Source organism: Carcharodon carcharias, chromosome 10 (assembly GCF_017639515.1).
Source record: "Carcharodon carcharias isolate sCarCar2 chromosome 10, sCarCar2.pri, whole genome shotgun sequence".
Taxonomy (NCBI): domain Eukaryota; kingdom Metazoa; phylum Chordata; class Chondrichthyes; order Lamniformes; family Lamnidae; genus Carcharodon; species Carcharodon carcharias.
This window is the reverse complement of record NC_054476.1, coordinates 767,129-792,689: the sequence shown is the minus strand read 5'-3', so window position 1 is coordinate 792,689 and position 25,561 is coordinate 767,129. Positions and strand designations below refer to the sequence as shown.

At 41.5% G+C, this 25,561-nt stretch overlaps 1 protein-coding gene across 3 annotated transcripts in view; it reads right to left on the bottom strand.

Moving 5' to 3' along the window:
- The window catches only part of nat10 (N-acetyltransferase 10), a 173,654-nt gene that overhangs the window by 18,725 nt on the left and 129,368 nt on the right, over positions 1 to 25,561 (bottom strand). For all 3 annotated transcript variants that reach the window (XM_041198131.1, XM_041198130.1, XM_041198132.1), the window contains 6 exons: positions 20,841 to 20,943; positions 17,304 to 17,414; positions 8,131 to 8,303; positions 5,460 to 5,579; positions 4,686 to 4,784; positions 3,828 to 3,901 (listed from right to left, as the gene is read on the bottom strand). In XM_041198131.1, the coding sequence (XP_041054065.1) occupies positions 3,828 to 3,901; positions 4,686 to 4,784; positions 5,460 to 5,579; positions 8,131 to 8,303; positions 17,304 to 17,414; positions 20,841 to 20,943 (680 nt within the window). The remainder of the gene's footprint in view (positions 1 to 3,827; positions 3,902 to 4,685; positions 4,785 to 5,459; positions 5,580 to 8,130; positions 8,304 to 17,303; positions 17,415 to 20,840; positions 20,944 to 25,561) is intronic.

Below are 25,561 nucleotides of genomic sequence, written 5' to 3'. Positions count from 1 at the left end.
CTTAGCCTTGTCTACCACTTGCTGCTTATGCTGTTTGGCAGGCTAGTCTTGTGTTGTAGCTTCACCAGATTGATTCCTCATTTTTAGGTGTGCCTGGTGCTGCTCCTGGCATGCCCTCCTGCATTCCTCATTGAACCAGGGTTGATCCCCTGGCTCGATGGTAATGGTAGACTGGGGGATATGCCAGGCCATGAGGTTACACGTTGTGTTCGAGTATAATTCTGCTGATGATGGCCCACAGCGCCTCATGGATGCCCAGACTGGAGTTGCTAGATCTGTTTGAAATCTACCCCATTTAGCACAGTGGTAGTGCCACACAACACGATGGAGGTGATCCTCAATGTGAAGGTGGGACTTCATCTCCACAATGACTGTGCAGTGGTCGCTCCTACCGATACTTCATGGACAGATGCATCTGCGGCAGGCATGTTGATGAGGATGAGGTCAAGTATGTTTTTCCCTCTTGTTGGTTCCCTCACCACCTGCCGCAGACCCACGTTTAGCAGTTATGTCCTTTAGGACTCGGCCAGCTACTGAGCCACTCTTGGTGATGGACATTGAAGTCCCCCACCCAGAGTACATTCCATGTCCTTGCCACCATCCTCCAAGCAGTGTTCAACCTGGAGGAGCCCTGATTCATCAGCTGAGGGAGGGCAGTACGAGATAATCAGCAGGAGGTTTCCTTGCCCATGTAAGACCTGATGCCTCAAGACTTCAGGGGGTCCAGAGTTGATGTTGAGTATTCCCAGGGCAACTCCCCCCGCTACTGCATACAACTGTGCTGCCACCTCTGCTGGGCCTGTCTTGCCAGTGGGATAGGACATACCCAGGGATGGTGATGGTGGTGTGTGGGACATTATCTGTAAGGTATGATTCCGGGAGGATGCCAGGCTATTGCTTGACTAGTCTGTGAGACAGATTTCCCAATTCTGGCACTAGCCTCCAGATGTTAATGAGGAGGATTTTGCAGGGTCAACAGGACTGAGTTTGCCATTATCGCTTCTGGTGCCTAGGTCGATGCCGGGTGGTCCGTCCGTCTTCATCCCTTTTTTGAGACTTTGAAGCAGTTTTATACCACTGAGTGGCTTGCTAGGCCATTTAAGAGTCAATCACATTGCTGTGGGTCTGAAGTCACATGTAGGGCAGGCAAGGATGGTAGATTTTCTTCCCTAAAGGACATAAGAATTTATCTCCCTCCACCTTAAAAATATTCAATGACCCTGCCTCAGGGGCACAGAGTTCCAATCCTCATCTTTATCTTAAAAGGGCGACCCCTAATTTTAAAACAGTGCCTCTAGTTGTGGACTCATCCACCTTGTCAAGACCATTCAGGATCTTATGCACTTGAATCAAGTCACCTCCTACTCTTTTAAACTCCAGTGGAAACAAGCCCAGTCTGTCCAACCTTTCCTCATAAGTCAATCTGCTCATTCCAGGTATCAATCTAGTAAACCTCCTGTGAACCGTCTCCAACACATTTACATCCTTCCTTAAATGAGAGCAAAACTGCACAGAGTATTCATGATGCAGTCTCACCAATGCCCTATATAACTGAAGCATAACATCCTTACTTTTATGTTCAATTCCTCTCCTAATAAAGGATAGCATTCCTTTAGCCTTCTTAATTACTTGCTGTACCTGCAAACTAACTTTATGTGACTCATGCACTAGAACACCTAGATCCCTCTGCACCTCAGAATTCTGCAGCCATTCTCTGTTCAAGCAACAGTCTGTTTTTTACTTCCTGCCAAAGTGAACAACTTCACATTTTCCCACATTATACTCCGTCAGATGTTTTGCCCACTCACTCTACCTATCTATATCTGTCTTGTCAGGAAGATAGAATAATTTTCAGAATGTTATTGGAATTTATTTTAAAAAGTAGAGTAATAATGGGGTCTGTGCATGCAGGACTTAATTGAATTAATAAAAGCTGGTCTGAAGACTTTGATGTAGCTTAAGAGAAGCTAGATTGAAGATGTTAAGTAGGTAAACATGGGGGAAGTTTTAGAATGTAAGAGATAAAGAGAAAATTTGCATTTTTAAATAAACCAGGCTAATGAATTCAAGAGGGAGTGAAATGTTACACCTAGCCAGGGGAAGTTAAGAAACAGTGTTTATTTTTCCCAAAGATTACTGGTAAATGTGGTACTATGATAGATTTTATTATTAAAGAGGTAAAGTCCAAAGACATAGTGAAACAATGAGAAAGGGAAAAATATATATAAAGGAGCGAAGATTGTGTGTAAGGACAGGCATTTTAAGATATAACACAAGTGTGAAAAGCCTCCAACTAAGCCTCAACTGCTACCTACGAGGAACTGAAGCTGAGAAAAACTCACTTTGAATTCAACTGTTCAGAGTATTGTGTGTTACTTTGCCTGGGTTTCTGTGTCTCACTGTTGCCTTAACGGAGGTGTAGCTGGGCTTTAGATTAATTAGGGGATATAGAAGTTATCATAGTAGTAACTTGTAGGTCTATGTGTGTGCTCAAAATAATTTCTTCTATTAATAAAGGTTTAATTTAGTTTTGTAAGAAACTTATTAGACTTAGTGGCTTCTTTTACTGAATTCAAAGCCTGCATCTTGAAATAAGTACAAAATAGTTGTGGCAGCTTGAAGAGGGTTTTTTTTGCTACTTTCCAGTCTGATGAAACCTTTTCAGAATCCAGGGAATTTTGGAAAATTACCACCAATGCATCTACTATTTCATGAGCCGCCTCTTTTAAGATCTTAGGATGAAGTCCATCTGGATCCTGAGACTTGTCAGCCTGCAGCTCCATCAGTTTGCTCAGTACCATTTCCATAATGGTTGCAATTCCACCAAGCTCCTCTCCCCTCCATCTCCTAATTTGCAGCTATTACTGGAAAGTTTTTTTGTATCCTCCATAGTGAAGACAGAAGCAAAATATTTGTTCATTTCATCTGTCATTTCCTTGTTATCTACTATTAACTTCCCACTGTCACTCTCTAGCGGACCAACATTCACTTTACTTTACAACACTCACTTTACTTACTCTTTTCCTTTTTAAATACCTGTAGGAACTCTTAGTATCGATTTTTACATTTCTACATTTCTAGCTGGCTTCTTCTCATACTCTAATTTCTTTCTCCTGATTAACCTTTCAGTCATTCTCTGCCATTCTTTATATTCTGACGAATCATCTGACCTGTCACTCATCTTTGTGCAGTTATATGTTTCTTCCTTAAGTTTGATGCTTTCTTCAACTTTAGTTAACTACGGATGGTGGGTTCTCTTCTTAGATGTTTTCTTTATAATAGGAATATGGTATTAGGAGTATTTTGAAATATCTCCTTAAATGTCTGCCACTGCTTTTCTCTTGAGCTATCCTCTAGCCTAGTATTCCAGTTCACTTCGGCCAGCTCAGCTTTCATGCCCACATAATTGCCCTTATTTAAGTTTAAAGTCTTAGACCCGCTCTTCTCCCTTTCAAACTGGATATAAAATTCAATCGTATTGTGGTTGCTGCTACCTAGGGGTGCCTTTACCCTGAGGTTATTACTTAATCCTGTCACATTACACAATACCAAGTCTAATATAACCTGCTCTCTGGTTCGTTCCAGAATGTGCTGTTCTAAGAAACTATCTTGAAAGTGTTCTAAGAACCTTGCACCAAATTGTTGTAGTTATTTGAATTGGAGTTGAACTTGGGTCCCAAAAATGAAAGTACTCTCCTTATTTCAGCTACCGTTTCTAGCAACTAACTTATGCAATTGAAAATTTCCAAATATGTGACTGACAACCCCAACAAATGTAAGGATACACATTAAATTATGCATTGCCTAATTCATTAACAATATCTTACTGGGTTAGATCCATTCCTTTTAATTTTTTAACTTCTTCTTTGTGTTTTTCTTGGAATTCCTTTGCTGCTTCCTCCTACATTAACAAGCAAAAAATATCAAAGCAAGTTATTTAGAACTGCTGTATCTTGCAGCATTCTACACCTAGGATGCAACATTCTTAATCATCTTTCCAAATAAGTGCCAGAAATAAATTACTGGAAAATTCTACTTCTCATTAATAAAATTTTTAAAAATTAATTTTAAAAATATTTGTTTAAAGCAGTAATCAATTATTCGATCCCCAAACAGAGTTTCTTATTCTGCACTTTAGTGCAGCAATAATGGTAGTAGCATGCAGTCACTTCTCCACCTTTGTGCAGGGCTACTGGTCCTATGCATCATAACTGCTGCTAAAGGCGTAATCCAGGTTATGGATTCAAATGTAACCACCTCAACATTGCTCTTCACCAGGCAGTAGATGATGCAACTAGAGTGATATAACTCTTCCATTCCTTACCATTCTCTTCCTTGCTGGATTATAGTCACCGAACCCAATGAACTTTACCAAAGGTAGCTGCTCAAAAGCTTCTAATGAAAACAGACATTCGGGGGTGTAGGTGAGGGGCAGCTGTTCCGTAAAACGTTGTGTGAATGTGAGGGCTGAGGCAGGATTTTCTAAGAACTAGCTCCAAGTGTCAAGATAATCCTACAGCTGAATGTACTGGAAAATGAATACATTTCTGCAATTTGATGAAAACGCAGACAAAAAAAAAATACAAATTTGCTTTGCCTGCTGCGAGTATGAAACAGTTTCCACTATACTTTAGCTGATTTCCTGATTAAATAATTAATAATGTAACAAAAGGGTTCATCTGTACCAGATCCTCAGAAAGTGACTTGATTGTAGGTTCCATGACTATCTCCTTTGCGGTAATCATTTGTTCCTCCACGGCCTTTTCCAGAATGTTATTAAAAAGCTAAACACATGGAACAAACACCGCATAGTGAATTTTTCCAAAGGATATTTGAAGCTAAAACTCAAGTGTCATAAGAATGTCATTTTGCTTGTTACCATGTGTATCTTTTCAACTAATTATTTTAGACAGAATACTTTTCAATTATAGGTAGCACATTGGAAAGGGATTCAGAAATACCATCATAAATAAGTTGTTAAAGATATTAAACAAACTGACAGGGTAACTTTATGAAGTACCAATAAGTTTGGTGCCCCAACTTCAGTGCTTCCCAACTCATTGCACTACGTACAAGTAACTAAAAACTTTCATGAAATCATCAGCTGTAAGAAAGAGAAACACAAACAAATTTTGTTTTGGGAGTCACGTCAGCAAAACAGTCTTATAGCTCTCATGCTAACACGAAAACTTTAAAGCACTTTATAACTTGTTTACTATGAGAGCCATAATTTGATACTTACAATTTGAAATATATCAAATTCACATACATGCAAGACAGATACCAGTTTGACAAATATTAAATGTTCCCAATTTTGCTCCAGTATGTGACAAGATCAATTATGATGTGCAACTATTTGGTCTATTTCAACATACTGCTATGTAGAAGGGGGATTCTAGTTATCAAGTTCTTTCTGTGATCAAACAGAAAGAGCACCGTGCTCCAAGAGAGTCAATTACCTGCACGACTTTGCGGATTAACCGGTTGAAAAGGCCCATCAATTGGCTACTCGGAAGATCGATTTCTTTCTCAAGCTGGTCAACAGATTTGTGCTGAAGTCCGATACCCAACAGCATTGCCTTAAAACAGGACAAAGCCACAGGTGAATGTCAGGAAGATATAATATTTCTCAGTGTTATTGGAATTTATTCTAAAATAGTGCTATCTGTGTCTATATGTATGTGTGTGAGAGAGACTTAATTGGATTAAAGGCAGCTGGACTGAAGGCTTTGATGTTAACATGGGGGAAGTTTAGAAACATCGTTGTCTAGGGAACAGATGCATTTTTAAATAAACCAGGCTAGATTGTTTTCAAAGGAGGAGTGAAATGTGTCACCTGGCCAGGTGAAATTTAGAAACAGTGTGCTTATTTTTCGTCAAAGATTACTGGTAAAACTTAGTGCTATGAGCGATTTTTATCATCAGAAAGATAAAGTCCAAAGACATAGTGAAACAATGGGAATTTGCATTCAAAGGGGAAAATATGTATAAAGGGGCGAAGGGTGCGTGTAAAGGAAGGCATTTTAAGAGCAAACAAGTGAGAAAAGCCTTCAGCAACTATTCCCTAAGCTGCTATCTTCAAGTTAAGAAAACTCACTTTGAATTCGACTGGTTCAGGATATCATGTTTCTTTGCCTGGGTCTTTTAAAATCTGTGCGTCTTACTGTTGCCTTAATGAAAGTGTAACTGGAAGTTAGATCGATTAGTGGACTTAGGAGTTATGGTAGTAATTTGTACATCTATGTATGTGATTAAAAATCATTTTTCTTATTGATAAATGTTTAATCTAGTTTTGTAAAAGCCTATAAGACTTGGTGGTCCTATTACTACTGAATCAAAGGCACACATCTCAAAATTTATACAAATCGCAAAACAAGTTGTAGCAGCTGTTTCAAGTTTCCCTTAGGGATTTGAACTCAGCTGTACCAGAACATGAAAATGCAATTACATTTTACAAAATTTAAACACTTGATAAATGATTCCTTCTCATGGAGCTTCAGTTAATGCTTGTGATTTGCAAATTCATACGGAAAAGTGGATGCTACTGTACTATTAACTAATATAGAATATGCAGCAAAACAAATATCTATTTGTAATAAAGTATCTATCAAAATCATAATGAAAAGAATTAAAATGCCCTCTAGTGAAGGGCCTCATGAGCTCATTCAATAGATATATACATCATACAATACGCCATTAGGCCAGCAAAATCCAGGTTTGATCCTTGATTTGTGCTTATTTTCAGCTAAAACTGCCCTCAACATTGCATAGTTAATGAAAAGGAGAAAATAAAAATGCTCCTTTGAGTAAGGTAACTGTTACAGATATGAAGTTTATAACATTGCTTTGACTTTCTCTTTAATTCCAGGTAAAATGGAGGGATGAAGGTGGTCATGTGACCCACTGAATTCTGCCCAGGAAGCCTGGGTGGTTTGGTTGTTAGGAGACAAGGAGGGGGCGCCAGGTTGATTTACTGAGAAGGTGCAAGGTGTTCATGCCTGTAAAACAATGGTAAGATCAGTTGTGCCGACTGTGGGTAGACTGTTAGTCTTCTAGTCTCACAGGGAGGAGCTAGGAATATTAGACTTTTATGGAGCTGGAGGTCTACAAGATAGCTAATTAGCACTTCTACCTAGGTACAAGGCCCATGTGGTTCATGTTACCATGGAGGTGAGCTCTGGGAAGGGAAATGCCATTGGAAAGCCATGGTCGAATTAGGTTGCAGGTTTTTTAAGTTTCTAAGGTTTCCTGGAATCTCTCAGACCCAAGGAAGTCTGCAACCATACGAGAGGCAGAAAACAAGAGATAGAGGCAACCAGTCCCACACCTGAACCAGAAAAAACGCTGACCTTATTGTTCACCACACAGGACCCGATGGAGCTCACACTCAGTTTGATGAAGCCGAGTCCGTGAGGATTTAAAGGAGGCAGGAAGATTTGCCTAGCTCAGGGCAGAGGGAATTAATCTCTAGTGTAACCCTCACAATGAAAGTGAGCTCGGTGATTAGAAGTTTTCTGGCTGGAAAAGGAAAAAGCACGCCATCGGGAGCTGAGAATAGCTTTGGACTGGCTCCTGGGGAATGAAGTGACCATTTAAGGGGCAGTGTAAAGTATAACTGTGGTGTGGGAATTATGGTTGTGTTGAAAGTTAAATGGGGAATTCATTTTCTATAGTTTAAGTATAAATTGCCTATTGATGTGCAGTCTTAAAATTTGAAATCTTGTCATGTGATTCTTTCAGTTGTTCACTGGAAATTCAAATACCTTTTTAAAAGTTATCGGTCTTTACAGAGATCGTAACATAACGAAAGTCTGAACACCTATGGAAAGTGTCCTTAATAGGAGTCACCATTTTGAGGGTGGGTTGGCTGGGGGGGAGGTGACGACACCAAACCGATAATCCCAATTAGTATTCAATCCCATAAAGTTATACTCAAAATAATTGTATCAAAAGTTCTTTTAAACTTATCAGTCAGGTTTGCCTAGTTCACAGATAAGTACAAGGGCCCCAACAGCTCAAAAAGAGTTAATATAAGCAGTTTTTGGAATCCGTTAAAAATATAGTAATATTGTCTGCAGAAACTCCAACTTTATATCAATGTCTTGTGCAGAAAACCATTAAAATACGTACAGACTGTGCAACAGATAATGAGATGTCACCAAGTTGGTTCAGGAAGTACAGCTGAGAAATAGTGGGCATCATATCCATGATCAGGTGGTAGTCCACCATGTTTCTCGAGTACATCTCCAATCTTTTCAGGTCATATGGTGTAAATTTAGTGTCCAGCTCAGACCTGCTAAGTCCTGAAATAGTAAATGTAAGAGGTGTAAAAAAGTGATTTAAATATATCTGCTTTACCTACTTGAAGGGCCATTTTTGATAGAGATCGGAGCATTTTCAATTTCAGGTAATTTACAAAATTCAGTTCTGGCAACATTACCAGCCAGCAGTGCAAAACAACAACTGAGGCTGCACATCACATCACAAAAATGACATAAGAACCTTAATAATTGCAATAGAAATTAAGATCTTGCATTTAGAAAGCAGCTCTTCACCATCCTCAAGACTTTCCAGTTGTTCACATCCAATTAATTACTTTTGACATGTTATTTTTAACAAAATTTCACAATCACGAAATGAGATGAATTAGCAGTTAGCTTGTTTTGGTGGGCTCAGTTGAGGAACGAATATTGGCCAGGCTACTGGGAGAGCTCATTCCCTTTGTGGAATGTGATGAGTTCTTTCCCAATCACTGGAACATCTTGCTTCAGTTGATCATCCTAAATTGAACAAGTTGGTGGGCATATGTAATGCTCAAGTGTGCAAGATGCAATATTAACATATGAAATAGGAGCAGAAGTAGGTCATTTGGCCTTTCGAGCCTGCTCTGCCATTCAATGAGATCTGCTTGTTGAGTTCCACAATCCCATCTACCTAGATAACCTTTGATTTCCTTGCCTAACAAGAATCTATCTACCTCTGCCTTAAAAATATTCAACACCACCTCCACTGCCTTCGGAGGCAGAGAGTTCCAAAGTCGCACAATCCTCAGAAAAAATTTCACCTCATTTCAGTCCTAAAAGGGAAACACCTAATTTTAAAACAGTGTCCCCTAGTTCTGGACTCACCCATAAGAGGAAACAACCTTTCCAAGTCCGTCTTGTCAAGACCATTAAGGATCTTATATACTTCAATCAAGTCACCCCTCACTCATCTAAACTCCAGTGGAAACAAACCCAGTCTGTCCAACCTTTCCTCATGAGACAACCCGGTCATTCCAGGTATCAATCTAGTAAACCTCCTCTGAACCACCTCCATTGCATATATATCCTTCTTTACATAAGGAGAGCAAAACTGCACACAGATTTCGAGATGTGATCTCACCAATGCCCTGTATAAATGAAGCATAATAGCCTTACTTTTACGTTAAATTCCTCTCATAATAAAGAATAGCATTCCATTAGCCTTCTTAATTACTTGCTATACCTGCATACTAACTTGTTCTTCTTCTTATCGTGTCCACGGACAGTCTATACATGGCCCAGCCAGAACTGGACACATTTTTGCACCTTGTTGAATTCGGCAAGACCTGCAACTGTGCAGGGTTCCTCTAGCGATAGGCATTGCAGGAGATGTTGCATAGTCTGTGGCTCAGTTCCACATTCACAAGTTGTCGGGCTGGTTGTATATCCCCATTTGCTTAGTGACTCCTTTGAACGACCTACACCAGGTCCTAAATCTGTTAAGGCACTTCCAGGTTGCCCTGTTGCAATTAGCTCCTGGGGGAAGGCTTTCATCCGGTAGAATTTCCATCGCTGGGGGTTGTTCGAGACTGGCGAGCCGGTCTTTCCACAAGACGATGCAGGCTTCAGATGGGGATGATTGCAATGGAAAACACTGTTCATGAAGCTCTTCCTTGACTTTAGGCAGCTGGGTGTAGGCGTATGACCATGTAGAGGGTGCCTCTCATCTGATGTTTGATGGAGTCGCTCTTTCTTGCTGGCTACCATTCTTCTTATATCAGGGGGAGTGATACCCACCAGGATATCTCGGCTGTTGGTGTTTGTTGGTTTTAAACAACCTGTGATAAGTCGGCAGCTTGCATTCAGAACAGCATCCATCTTCTTAGCATGAGTAGATCTTTCCCATGCAGGGCAGGCGTGTTTGGCAGTGGAATAGCAAAGAGCAAGTGCACTGGTTCGCAATGTTTTCCAGCTTGCTCCCCATTTTGTGTTAGTGAGCTTATTCAGGATGTTGTTTTGTGTGCTCACTTTTGCCTTTGTCTTTTCGATGTGGTTCTTGAAGCTGAGGCATCTGTCAAGGATGACTCCTAAGTAGATAGGGTGCTCGCAATGCGTCAGTGTTGTTCTACACCAGGTTACTTTAAGCTGGCGTTTGACTTCACAGTTTCTGAGGTGGAATGTACAAACCTGCGTCTTTGATGGGTTTGCGCGAAGGTGGTTTTCTTCATAGTAGGATGTTAGTCCCTCCAAGGCCTCAGAAAGCATTTTCTCCAGGGTATTAAAATCAGTGCTTTGGGCAGTGACACATAAGTCATCAGCATATATAAAATGGCGTGTGACACTGCCTATAGGTTGGTCATTCATGTAGATGTTGTACAGCAGCGGTGCAAGCACGCTTCCCTGAGAAAGACAATTCTTCTGAATATGCCACCTGCTGCGCTTCCCACCTAGATCAACATAGAACCGGCGATTCTGAAGCATGCTAACAGCTCAGCTAAGTGAATATCTTTTGTCATCTCTAGGATCTTGCAGAGGAGACGTCTATGGTTCACTGTATCGTATGCTGCTGACAGGTTTACAAAAACAGCATCTGTTACCATCCCTTGCTCAAAACCATCTTCAATATGTTGTGTGAGATTGAGCAGTTGGCTTGTTGTTGATTTGCCGGGACTGAAATCTGCTTGCTCTGGAATGATCTTCTCATCTACAGTTGGTGCTATCCTATTGAGTATCAGGCGTTCAAACAGCTTATTGGTGTGGCAAAGCAGTGAAATTGGCCGAAAACTCCTAGGGTCTGAGGGATCTTTTCCGGGCTTTAATAGTGCTATTACATGTGCCTTCTGCCAAACATTAGGTAGCTTGTGTATTGCCAGGCAGTGGTTGAACAATTGTAGGAGCCATTTCTTTGCTTGCTGTCTAAAATGCTTTACCTGCTCCGTTGCTATGTTGTCAAGACCAATTGCTTTCCTGTGTTTTAGACTAGATATACCAGTTTCCAACTCTTCCATGATGAATGGTCCATTGAAGCTAGGGTCATCTTCCAATCTAGTTGCGCTCTTGGTTGTTTCTTGTTGATTTTTCCATTTAGGAGCAATTGGTGTGCAACTTGGTTAGCAGGCACATTTGGATGTTGGGCAGCTTTCTTGGGATCGCCTCCAAGCTTGCTGTTTTTTGTAAGATCTGTTGTCTCCATCAAGGTGTCCCAGGTGTTTTGACACTCTTGAGAGATACTTAACATCACCTTCACACCGGTAGATTTTGTTTACTCTGAGAAGGGGTCAGATTCAAACATTGAGACATATTCCCAGTAGAGTTCAGCATTCTCCTTGGTGAGACCAGAGATGTAGTGTGCTCTACACCCTCGGGGGATCTTCCTTCTGGCTGTTTTCTGGACAGCTTTTGCAAACAGGTTGTAGTGCTCAGGTAACGGTTTAACGTTTAACCTTGCGGTCAAGTGCTCGTGTGAACCCGTTCCAATCGGCCTTCTGGAAGTTGAAGCGCCTTTTGAATGGTACGATGGTTGGTAACACTGCTGCATTTACCTGGATACCAATAGGACAGTGTCGTGTCGGTGGAATTGGGTCTATGACAAACTTCTTGCAGAGGCCATGATATCGGTGCTGACAATGGCAAGATCTGGGTTATAACTACACTTCCAGTGGGCACTGTGGAAGGAGGCTGGCACTTTAGGATCGTGGATGAGACTAAGCTGGTTAGCGTCCATCCATTCTTCGACTGCTTCTCCATCGTTGTTAGACTCCTTGTACCCCATTGGGTACTGTGGCTATTAAAGTCTCCAATGATGATCTGTGGTTTACTGTGCTGGTTAGGTACAGAGTTAGAGTAGATGAAATCTGTGCCAGATGGCTTGTACACTGAGGTCACTACTACTTAACATGTGGGTTGATGCAGAAGAAATGGGCAGAGTTCGTAATGAGCTGGTTTCTTTCCAGCTTCACTTGCTCCACCCCCTTAAACAGTATGAATTTCATCACATTTATGAACCCTGTTTCTCTCTCCACAGATGCTGTCAGGCTTACTGAGTTTTTCCAGCATTTTCTGTTTTTAATTCTCAATGAGTACTTTCACTAAGGAGAGGGATGATGCAGACATTCTAGTTAAAGAGGAATGTGAAATATTAGATACAATAAGGATAGTGAGAGAGGAAGAGGAAGTATTGGAGGGACTGGCATCCTTGAAGGTGGAGAAATCACCAGGGCTGGATGGATTGTATCCCAGGCTGTTAAAGGAAGCCCAGAAGGAAATAGCAGATGCTCTGAGGATAATTTCCCAAGCCTCACCAGATACAGGCAAGATTCCAGAGGATTGGGAGTCTGCAAACGTTGTGCCAATATTTTAAAAGGGTGCAAGGGATAGGCCATAAAATTATAGGCCAGTCAGTCTGACTTCAGCGGTGGACAAATTATTAGAAACAATTCTGAAAGACAGGATAAACTATCACTTAGAAAGGCATGGAATGATCAGGGATAATCAGCATGGTTTTGTTAGGGGAAGATCATGTCTTACTAACTTAATAGAATTTTTTGAGGAAGTAACAAGGAAGACTGAGGATAGTGCAGTGGATGTTGTCTACATGGACTTCGGTAAGTAATTTGACAAGGTACGGCAGACTGGTCAGGGAAGTGAGATCCCATGAGATATAGGGAAAGGTGGTGAGTTGAATCCAAAATTGGCTCAGTGACAAAACAAAGGATAATGGTCAAAGGATGTTTTTGCAAATGGACAACGGTTTCCAGTGGTGTTCCATTGGGCTCAGTATTGGGGCCCTTGCTGTTTGTTGTATATATTAATGATTTAGGCTTAAATGTGGGAGGCATGATTGGGAAATTTGCAGGTGACACAAAAATTGGCAATGTAGTTGATAGTGAAGAGGATAGCTGTCGACTCTAGAATGATATCAATGGTTTGGTCTAGTGGGTGGAGAAGTGGCAAATGGAATTCAATCCAGAGAGGTGCGAGGTAATGCATTTGGGGAAGGCAAAAAGAACAAGGGAATACTCAATCAACAGGAGGATATTGAGAGGGATAGAGGTAGTGAGAGACCTTGGAGTGCATGTCCACAGGTCCTTGAAAGTGGCAGGACAGGTGGACAAGATGGTCAAGAAGGCATATGGAATGCTCTCCTTTATTGGATGAGGTGTTGAATACAAAAGCAGGGTTATAATGATGGAACCTAAAATGCTGGTTAGGCCACAGCTGGAATTTTGTGTACAGTTCTGGTCACCACATTACAGGAAGGAAATAATTGCGCTAGAGAGAGTGCAGAGGAAATTTACAAGATTCTTGCCAGGGCTTGAAAATTGCAGCTATGAGGAAAGATTGGATAGGCTAGCCTTGTTTTCCTTAGAAGAGAGGAAGCTAAGGGGTGACCTAATTGAGGTGTATAAAATCATGAGGGTTCTAGATAGGGTAGGCAGGAAAGACTTGATTCCCCTAGCTGAGGGGTCAATTACCAAGGGGCATAGATTTAAGGTGATTGGTAGAAGGATTAGAGGGGACACGAGGAAAAACCTTTTCACCCAGAGGGTGGTGGGTGTCTGGAATTCACTGCCTAAGTTGGTGGTTGAGGATGAAATGCTCAACTCATTTAAAAAGCACCAGGATCTGCACCTAAAGTGCTGTAACCTGCGAAGCTACAGGCCTGGTGCTGGAAAATGGGATTAAAATGAGTGGCTAGTTTCTTTTTTCTCTTTCTGGCTGGCGCAGACATGTTGGGCTGAATGGCCTCTTTCCGCACCATAAATCTCCTATGGTTGTATAATTATTTTACTTATTGATCTACTTTAACTGTGGTGCCTAAGCTAGCTATTAACACACTGTCCCTTACACTGCCTCCTCATGCTTTTTTGTCCTGTGTCTTGCTCTCCTCGCGCTCTTTTATCCTGTCTCTGCTCTCCTCACGCTCTTTTATCCTGTGTCTCCCCTGCTCTTTTATCCTGTCTCTGCTCTCCTTGTGCTTTTTTATCCTCTAGGAGGGTCAGAGTGGCCAAAGAAAGTAATTATGGCAATATTTTCCCAGAATTGTGGTTATCACAGATCACAGAATCTTAACAGCACAGTAGACTTAAGGGGAAAGGGCTGAAGCTGGTGATGTCTTTTCTTCAAATTTATAGTTTTGGAGTTTATATAAATTGCTGAAATAGCAAAAAACAGCCACCATACAAAATTTAAACAGGCTCCACCTCTAATAAAATTGTAAGCTAAGTTTGTCTTCATTTTGTATTTGAAGTATTTTTAGCCCAGAATCTATGACTGAGCCAAGTATTTAAATAAAGACAGCTAATAGGAAAAGGGCATTAAGTCCATTAAGCTCATCCCTCTAGTAATCCAACTATTATCCAACTGTATTTTAAACTTCTTAAAGTCTAACTCCACATATTCAACTTAATAGACTATACCAAACATTTATCATTTAGATTAAAAAAATTAAAGATATTTTAAAAATTTTCTTTTTATTAACTGAAATCTTGTCTTAATGTCCTGACTTCGCTGGAAATAAAAGCAAGAAATACTGCGGAGGCTGGAAATCTGAAATAAAAACAAAATGCTGGAAAAACACAGGTGGAGCGAGGAACAGAGCTAATGCTTCGAGTCCATATGACTCTTCTTCAGAAGCCAAATAATAAATATTCTGGGCTTTCCTCAGCTATCGCTTATAACAGGGGTCTCTTTTCCTGTGAGGGGCCACATTTACATTTTTTTTCTCACTCACAGGGTTAGTGAGCAAAATTCGGAAAGGTAAAGGCACCAGAAACTTATCTCCCTATTATCAATAACATAAAAATGTGCATTTTTGTGAACAAGCTTCAAATGGGAAGACTAATTTATTAGTTTACTTTCTCATCACTATTCTAAACACTGATTTACTTAGATATCTGGCATGGTAGCTGCTACATCAGGGTGGTAGTTGACTCCTAAATGACCCAACACTTCTGAAACAATAGCCCAGTGTGTATTGGAACCGCCTCACATTTACCTGTGGGTGCACCAGCCAGTATGGTGGCTTTCTTGGGTCAGCTCAGATCAACTCCTCACAAAAGCACATACTGAGATTCTGGCATTCCTTCCCTGCCTCTTTCAAGATAGATGTTAATCAGGAGAAAATAAATGGCCACAGGAACCCAAATGGTGATAATATTCACAGCATAAATGTGTTAAACAGTTCTCTATTAATAATAACAGTGACTTCTCCACCATTCCTCCCACATCATTAGCTTGGTACCATATATTCAGGTTTTCAAAGATGTGCAAAAACAGACTACACTATTCTACCTTATTGAGATCAGAGTCAGAGGAAATTTAGACACTGAATATAACAAAAAGGACAAACATCCAGGTAATACCCAAGTGTTTTTTCCCAAACCAACATCAGTAAAACTTTAAGATAAAAGCAAAGTACTGCAGATACTGAAAATCTGAAATAAGCTGGAAAAACTGTATGACTCTTCATGCGGCCCCAAAACATTAACTCAGTTTCTCTCCAGATACTGCCAGACCTGCTAAGTTTTTCCAGCATTTCCTGTTTCTATATCAGTAAAACTTTACTTAGACGCTTATCATGTTGTTACCTTTTGTGCAATGAGCACTCTCTCCTTTTATAAAAATAACCTATTACTCCAAGTCATGCATATATTCCCAAGGCAGTACAGAAAAAACTTCCTTGAACTCTCAAAGCTGAAGGCACTGCAACATGCAGCCCCAACCCACGCAGACCAGGAAGATTCCAAATTCAAGTGCTGACTGGATGACCGTAGCTGCCTTGAAGCAAGCGTGCTAGCAATGGCCTCATTACTCCTGACTTAGTGAAGTGAAAGAAGAAATCATTCTGCACCAGATCATTGTTCAGTAACCCTTGCTGGAAAGCACATGGTAGAAGATAGGATTGGATAGGCTGCGAGATTCTCAATGGCTGAATACTATGCTGCCATTCACTACCTATACACAAAATATAGATGACACTATAAACTTCCTGATTGCTCCCATCCTCTCAGAAGACAGCCTCCCCCACTCCTGCAGACTCAACACCACTTGCTCCTCAGTCTGTGACTGGAGGAGCAGCTCCTTAACAGGATGCGTCACTTCATGTACATGTATTTTGAACAATGGTTGGCTGGCTGGATAGAAATCCTAAGATAAAAGCAAATTACTGCAGATGCTGGAACTCGGAAACAAAGACAGAAAATGCTGGAAAAACTCAGCAGGTCCAGCAGCATCTGTGGAGAGAGAAGCAGAGTTAAGGTTTCAAGTCCATATGACCCTATAGCTCTGAAGAGGTGGGGGGGTCATATGGACTAGAAACGTTAACTCTGTTTCTCTCTCCACAGATGCTGCTGGATCTGCTGAGTTTTTCCAGCATTTTGTGTTTTGGATAGAAATCCCTGTTGGGCTGGACTCTGGCCTGCGGGCTGTATGTTGGACAGCCCTGGTTTATCCATACCAAATAGTACTCCTCCTCTCCTCTCTGGACCTTAATCTTAGCTCATAGCTCATTTTGTTTACTGATTAAATCATTACTGATGTTCTCCTCTGCATAAATGCCATCAGCTAAGCATGTTCAGGAAATTATGTGCACACATCACAGACATAGAAAAGTAATACACTCATGGTTATAATCCCTGTCAACTACAGCAGGAACTCATTGTTTCACCATAAATTCTTGAGTAAATTCTACTGAGCTATTTAAATGACAAAATATTGTTCATGGGCTGATAATACCAATATTCAGCATATATGATGTATGTCAGCCATTTTAATTCCTTATCACCTCCAAGGCTTGTTTTTGAAGTTATGCTAATCTACCATATTGTACCTTCCCTAATGTAGGTAACTAGATATCTTATAGCCTCTGCGTATTTCATGCTTTTGTTAACTCAATTATTAGTGCCAACCCCCAACTATTTTATTCTACAAAGGCTTCAGCTGTTCCATGATTTTGTTGAAGCTATTTATCACAGCATATTGTGTGAAATACACAGACTTTTACTTAACAAAATGTGAACTTCACAGTTTCTTTAATCAGAAAATAAGTTGGTCACTTACTTGGCTTTGATTCCTGTTTCATGATTTTATTCTGAAGAATATTCAGTGCCACTGAGGGAGGGAAGCTGCTGAACTGGTAAGACAGGAGGGACAGAAACCGTCTTCGGAAATCTGTGGACAGACTGATTTATTCACATATCTGTACATTCAACCCAGAATACTTAGACATGTATTTCATTAAAATTAATATCTAAAACCTAGCTTTCATTTTCCTTTCAAAACTTATTTGCCACATATTTTGGTAACACAACTGGACCAAAATTCTTAGTTTTTAATCGTTTTACATCACCAGGGTAATTTTTTTAATTCATTAATAGATAATGCAAATGACTGATCTTAACATATCTGATATGCTGTTACTGTCCATGAACAATAATGTGAATTTGTAAATGGACTACACTTGTAAAAGGAAAACAGCCATCTTTCGAAGTATTCATACAAAACATTGATGTCAAATTCTTCTGGCATTTTAATGGAGAGTATTGGGAGAGTGCTCAACAACACAGGGACAGCTCCAAGCAATTAAACAGTAGTGCAGCAGAGGATCAGGAGAACATGTGCAATGGCTGTGCAGGAAAAGAATGAGGAAATTTACAGAAATGATGACACAGCAGAGGAGCCAGTGAAAGCCATAGTAAACCAATTTAGTGTTGCTTAACCTCAATTGAAAAATTACCATCTTAAAAAAGATAAGAAATAATTAGCTTATATTCAGAAAAAATAATTACTGATTTGAAACTGAGTTAAATCCAAATGATTCTCATAGTTCTAAATGTAAAGTATTGCAAACTAATAATTGGCAAATGTGACCAGTGATGTCCTGCAAGAATCTTGTGTCGGGACCTCAACTATCCAACATTTATTAACAATTTAGACGTTGAGATAGAAAGCTGCGCATCCAAATTTGTTGATGATACAAAGACAAGCAGCATTGTAAGCAGTGTAGGAGAAGGTCTTGTGGTGTAATGGGTAGCATCCCCATATCTGAGCCAGAAGCTCCGTGTTCAAGTCCCACCCCAGAACTTGATGGCCAAGGAAGGTACATTCATAATGCAGCCAAAGGTCCGGTATCAAATTATAAATTCTTCCAACACACGCCAATGGCAGGTGGTAAGAATGGGAGAGATTCCTGGTCAGCCATGTGATGGAAAGAAATTAGAGCCTCTACCATCACTATCCATAGCTCCAGACTACAACATACATGTAAAAGTGTATGTTACCACAACAACTCAGACATCTTGGGACAAGCCAGTTGGCAGGATAGCCGGTGTGGATCAGATTGGTGCCAACAGCACAGGTTTCCATCCCAGTCCAGCTGGGGTGGATTCGGGACCTGCTTCCTTGCCCTACCCATGGTGGAGATCGTGGCACCATAGGTCAGACCTTTCTTCTTGCAGAGAACTGAAGAAGCAACAGCAGTGTAGATGGAAGTATTAACCCACAAAAACATATTAGTAGATTAAATGAATGGGCTAAACACTGGCAAATGTATGTCCATGTAGGCATTAGCTTACCACTTATCTTTGCCACATTGTATGTTTTTTCTTTCAACTTGATACTATCCTTAACTCCCTTGGTTAACCATGGTTGGCTTGTCCACTTTCGAGAATCCTTCTTCCTCACTGGGATTTGGTTTGAGTTGTGAGTCATGAACTGTTTTCTTAAACATCTGCCATTGTTCATCAACCGTCTTTTCTGCTGAACTTCTTTCCCAGTCCACGCCAGCCAACTCTGCCCTCATTCCTTTGTATTTACCCTTATTTAAGTTTAGCACAGTTGTTTCCGACCCAAGTTTCTCACTCTCAAACCGAATGCTAAATTCTACCATTCACTGATTCCTAGAGGATCTTTTACTCTGAGATCATATATTAAACCTGCCTCATTACACATTACCAGATCCAAGATAGTCTGATCACTGTGGATGGGAATATTTATGGAGCCTCCTCCTCCAGTGAGGGGCTAAATGGCCTACCTATGTTCCTAGATAAGTATCCAGTATAAACATTTAAGGGGATAAAATAAGCAGGGATACAAGCATTAAACAGACTCAAAATTACATTTAATAAATACCTGCTATACATAAATATGAAGAAATAATAAATGAGGGCTAAAGGAGTTACACACACATCATGTATATTTGCACACAGATATATCGTACCTATTTGTCTCAATATATGCATAGCTTTAGAGCTAGAGATAGATGGATATATAACTCCAACTGCATGGTCCCTGAGTTTCTGAGCTTGAACAATGGTTAGAATCACTGTTGGTCATAAAGGGGACAGAGAATATACTAGATTGTATATTCCAGGAGGTGGCCACCCCAGTCACAGACACCACAGCACATTAAGTGGGTGGTCATTTGCTAAGGTATAAAGAGATAGGTTGTGCTGGAATCCTCCAGGAATGTGTCACTCACTAACCAGTTTTCAGTATTAAATACCAGTGAGAGTGATGACAGCTCAAAGAAGTGCAGTTCACAGTATGATACAGGAAGTGTAGGAATGCAGTGCTTATCTGGGATTCAATAGTCAGGAAGACTGATAGGTGTTTCAGCGACTGCCGCTGCAAGTCCCTCATGGAGTGTTACCTCCCTGATGCAAGTGTAAAGAACAATTTGCAGGAGGGGGTGGAGAAGTTGAGGTCTATGTCAGAATCAATGCCATAAGAAGGAAAAGGGCTGAGGGTCCTGCAATCAGAGTTTCAGGATTTAGGGAGGAAGTTTAAAAGAAAACCAAGGCCTCAATAGGTAGCAGTAATCTCTGGATTAATCTGTTGCCATGTGCCCGTATAATAATTGGAGAAGTTAGGCTAATGCATGACTGGAGAAATGGTGCAGGAGGGAGGCTTCGGATTCCTCAGACATCGGGACAAGTTCTGGGACAGAAGGGATCTGCTCAAAATGAACAGGTTGCATCTGAACAGAGTTGAGACCAATGTCCTCAGAGTAAGGTTATCTAGTGTTATGGAAGGCAAGCACCAGGAGGAAATGTTAAGAGAAGAGAAACAAGGTGCACAGAAGACTGGGGGAGACAAAGAGCAGAAGAATAAAGAATAATTCAGAAATAGGAAGAATCATATAGGAGCCAAAAGCAAGGCGAGTTTGGAATAGTTGTGCACTGTACCTAGCATGATGAATAAGGTTGCTGAGCTACAACACAACTTGTCACATGGGAGTAAGATGCGGTGGCAAAAACAGAACTGACTCAAAGGAAAGGATTAGAAATGTAATATTTCTGTGGAAGGAAAGGAAGGACAGGTTTGGAGTGTCAGTGATGAACAAAAGAATTATTATAGCATTGGAGAGGGATGAGGTAATGAGGAGCCAAAAACAAAACCTATTTGATTAGAATTAAGGAATAGAGGAACTATTACACGAATGGCCTCCTACTGTGTTCTATCATACTAGATGGTACCCATTGAAAATACAGGTTAATGTCTGTTAATGCCAACAATAATGGGCAACTTAGGTGTGTATAAGCTAATAATTCATAACCCTAGTCTGGAATTTGTTAGTGTAAGGGGTTAGGATTGTACCTGTCCAGAAGGCAAGGAGCCAGTTCTCTCGTGTAGATTCCACATCCTCCTCCTCATTCAGTGTCTTCAACATTATACAGGAATGTTCACCAGTCAGTTCATTCTGCAGTTAACACAAAGGCTTTATTAAAAGTTCAATAACAACATGGGACAGACCCAGCATCAACAAAGGCACTGGAAACAAAGCACATCATGCCCAGTCGACCTGCAAAAGTCCTCCTCACTAACATCTGGGGGATTGTGCCAGAATTGGAGATGCCCCATGGACTAGTGAAGCAATAGCCTGACATAGTCATACTCTTCCAATCCTACCTTTAGGCAATGCCCCAGACTTCTCCAGTACCTTCCAATCCAGTAAGACAGACCCTGTGGCAGCACAGTGATAAACCACTGGGAGGGAGCTGCCCTGGGAGTCTTAACATTGACTCTGGACCCCATGAAGCCTCATGGCATCAGGTCAAACATGGGCAAGGAAATTTCCTGCTGATTATCATCGAATGCCACCAAACCCCACCCCACCCCCCGCCACTCAGCTGTTGAACTGATGAATCAGTACTCATTACAGACAGGAGAGGCGCAAACTGAACTTCTTGATCCTGTCTCCGTCTGACCATAGGCAGTCTATGTCCATTAGTAGTCTGCAGGCCTGCAACCACTAATTTTTGTAATATTGTATTTTTGCATTTTATTTCTGCTTTGGTCTTGATTTTAAGCCTATAATGAATATTTAAAGTTAATTTGTATTAAATCTTACTTGGTAGACAGTGATCTTAGCCCAGCTATGATTGTGCTTTGAAGAATTAATCAATAATAATCAGTAGTGGTCTGTTTTCCCAGACCTTGTTTCTTTCATAATGGCCATGCACAGCTGGGAGTTAGACGGCATGTTTTCCATTTTTCAAGCTAGAATACTAAAATAGGTTGCCTTTTGTTTAATCAGAAGTCCCTTCTCTTACTGCATTCAGTGACCCTTAGATTACAGACCGGGGCTATAAATAACCTTAACGTGATGACCTAGAATGGTCTTCAAAAGATGAAGTCTGACTGACGGACAAAACACCTGAATGATGACAGATGGGAAGACACTATCAAAAGATGCATAACCAATTTATTGTGCAATCTGCAGGGCTTGCAGTGCCTGTGAGGAGAATAGATTAGAATTGAGACTTGTTTTGGGAAAGGACTGTACTAGGCTTCGGGAGGCTGGAATGGAGCCAGGAATTTGGCTTAAAGGGACTTTGTTTCAAGATCTCACTGCTGCAGCCATAGCGGAATAGTCACCTCTGAAGAGTGGAGGAAGGGCCAGGAACGGAATTGTTTTTTAAAAAATTCATTCACGGGATGTGGGCTTCGCTGGCTGTGTACCAAGGAGATGGTAACATATATACCAATTTAGGATGGTGTCATGGGACAGACTAAGTAATTGTTATCATTATTTAATATTCAATAAAATTGTTGCTTTAACACATTACTTGTCAGTCACTCATTCCTGTTACATGCAAAGTACAGTTCTGAACCTAAATGAGACTCCAAAAGGGACTCTCACACCTCTCCCTACATGTCCATAAGCATCACTATTGACTGAGCTGGCCAACTCCTGAAGGGATTATCTGTCAGACTGGGCCTGCAGCAGGTGCTGGAAGGACCAAGAGGGAAAAACCTACTTGAACCCATCCTCACCAGTCTACCTGTCACAGATGCATGTGCCCGTGACAATATTGGGAGGAGTGACAACCATACAATTCTTGTGGAGATGAAGTCCCATCTTCACACTGAGGATACCATCCATTGTGTTGTGTGCAATTCTTCATCACTGCATCCTTCCATCTGTGTAAGATATGGAAATTCAGCAAATCAAATCCATCAGAGATGGGACAGCTTCATATGATGCACCTTTGCTGATGGCTGCAGAGACCAGCCTGTGAAAGGCGGGTTCTGCCACCAGTGCCACATATGAAGTGGTTAACAGCTGTAATTGTGGGTTGTTGATTTTGGTATTGGTACCTGTTGACAAGCCGCAGTGGCCACTGATCATCATGGCAGCACATAGCAGCCCATAGATGACTTCACCATTTTCCTCTGTTGTCAGCTAGTATCTAACAGGAGCAAGCATTGATGTTTATGCTGGCAAGCATCCTTGAAGTAGAGCTTTGGGTGTCCTACTGGTCATCTCACTCTGGCTACTAAAAATCCTAAAGTGCGGCATTTCCATGATTTAGCAATGCAAGACTTGGCATCCATGAGATGCTGTTAGCAATCAGCAGCAGCAGAATTGTCCTCAACCACAACCTGTGGCCTCATGGTCCAGCATATCCCCCACTCTACCATTACCACCGAGCTAGGCAATCAACCTGGGTTCAGTGAAGAATGAAGGAGGGCATGCCAGGCCTAACTAAAAATGAGATATCAATCTGGTGAAGCTTTAACACAGGACTACTTGCGTGCCAAACAGTAGAAGCAGCATGCAATAAACAGGGCTAAATGATTTCACAACCAACAGATCAGATCTAGGCTCTGCACTCCTGCTACATCCAGTCGTGAATGGTGGTGAACAATTAAAACAACTAACATGAGGAGGAGGCTCCATAAATATCCCCATCCTCAATGACAGGAGAGCCCAGCTCATCAGTGCAAAAGACAAGTCTAATGCATTTGCAACCATGTTCAACCAGAAGTGGATGACCTCTCATGGCCTCCAAATGACATCAAAATGGCAAATAGTATGTTGGCTTTTATTGCAAAAAGATTTGAGTACAGGAGTAAAAATGTCTTACTGCAATTATAGAGAGTCTTGGTGAGATCGCACCTGGAGTAGTGTGCGCAATTTTGGTTCCCTTACCCAAGGAAAGATATACTTGACAATAGAGGGAGTGCAATGAAGGTTCACCAAATTAATACCTGGGATGGAGGGATTATCTTATGGGGAACGATTAAATAGACTGAGTCTTTATTCACTGGAATTTAGAAGAATGAGGGGTAATCTCATTCAGACATACAAAATTCTTGCAGGGCTCAGCAGGGTAGATGCAGGAAGGATGTTTCCCCTGCCTGGGGTGTCTAGAATCAAGGGTCACAATCTCACAGGAAGGGGCAGGCCACTTAGGACTGAGATGAGGAGGAATTTCTTCAGTCAGAGGGTGGTGAATCTTTGGAATTCTCTCCCTCAGAGGGCTCAGTGGTTGAGTATGTTCAAGACTGAGATGGATGTCAGTTATAAAACTTTTGTAATGCTTGACAAAGGTCTTACTTAGGGGATTTGAGTCATCATCGTTGGGTTATAACCATTCAAAATTCTGAAACAAATGTCTATCACCGCAAAAAAGAGGCATGTTTAAGCTTTTCGTCTTGCACTCATCGGGACACTTGCAAGAATACCAATATAAGGGGGAAAACGACAATTTATATTGTATATGAAGAGAGTGCTGATTGGTTGGCAAAGGCATTGCCATGGAGAATGCACCACTGATGGTGACTGACAATTAACTGCCAAGCTTTGTTTGAAATTTAAACCAGGCAGTTTGACCCTCATTGGTCAAGGCATTGAACTGAGGAGTGAATGGCTGTCACTTATTCTGTTCAACTGAAACAGGCGCAATGTGTGTACATGTTCTTTCTGTCTGCAAAGAACAGGGCCCAGTGTATTAATATATGTAGCTTCCAGTACATGCAAATGCACCACATTGCAAGCCCAACTGACAATCTTAAATTGGTTGTCAGCGTAATTCTTAGCACACTGAGGATTATTTAGCAAATGCTGTCCAATCGCGGAATCACATCTAATGTTGGACACTGCGTTTTGAATTTTGCAAGCATGAGCTGGTTGGGTATGGTCTGTACCTTGCCCGTTGTGAACAGTGGCTGGAACATGCTGTTTGATACAATTCACCAGTCTTTGGGACATACGGCCTACATACTTAGCAACACACTGACACCGAAATTCATGTACCACATCACTCATTTGTGTGATAGGCAAAACATCTTTTGGGAGGGTGAGTATGAGTATGTGTGAGCGAGAGAGAGTGAGAGTGTGGGAGAGTGAGAAAGAGAGAGCGCGAGGATGTGTGTGTGTGAGGAAGAGAGAGCACAAGGGTGAGAGAGAGAGAGGGGGCTACTGTCTGTGTGAGGGAGAGAGAGAGGGGAAGGGGGAGTGTGAGAGAGAGAGAAAGATGGGGTGAGTGTGTGAGAGAGAGAGGGTGTTTCTGTATGCGCGCAAAGGGAGTGAGAGAGGAGGTGTTTGCCTGAGAGAGTAAGTGAGTTTGTCAGAGACAGACAGATGGGGGGGGGGGGGGGGGGGGGTATGGGTGTTTGTGTGTGTATATATATATATATATATATATGCCTGTCAGAGAAGGAGAGTGTCAGAAAGAGAGAGAGACAGACAGAGAGTGAGTGAGAGAGACAGAGAGCGCAAGAGGCAGAGAGGGTGGCAGAGAGGGAGGCAGAGAGGGAGGCAGTGAGGGAAAGAGGGAGTGAGGGGGGGGAGAGAGAGAGAGACAGAGGGGGAGAGAGAGAGACAGAGGGGGAGAGAGAGAGACAGGGGGAAGAGAGAGAGACAGGGGGAAGAGAGAGAGACAGGGGGAAGAGAGAGAGACAGGGGGAAGAGAGAGAGACAGGGGGGGCAGAGAGAGCGACAGAGGGGGAGAGAGAGATACAGAGAGAGAGAGACAGAGGGGGGGGGGAGGGGTTGGAGATTGGAGGTCAGTGTTTGTCTGGCTCACTTC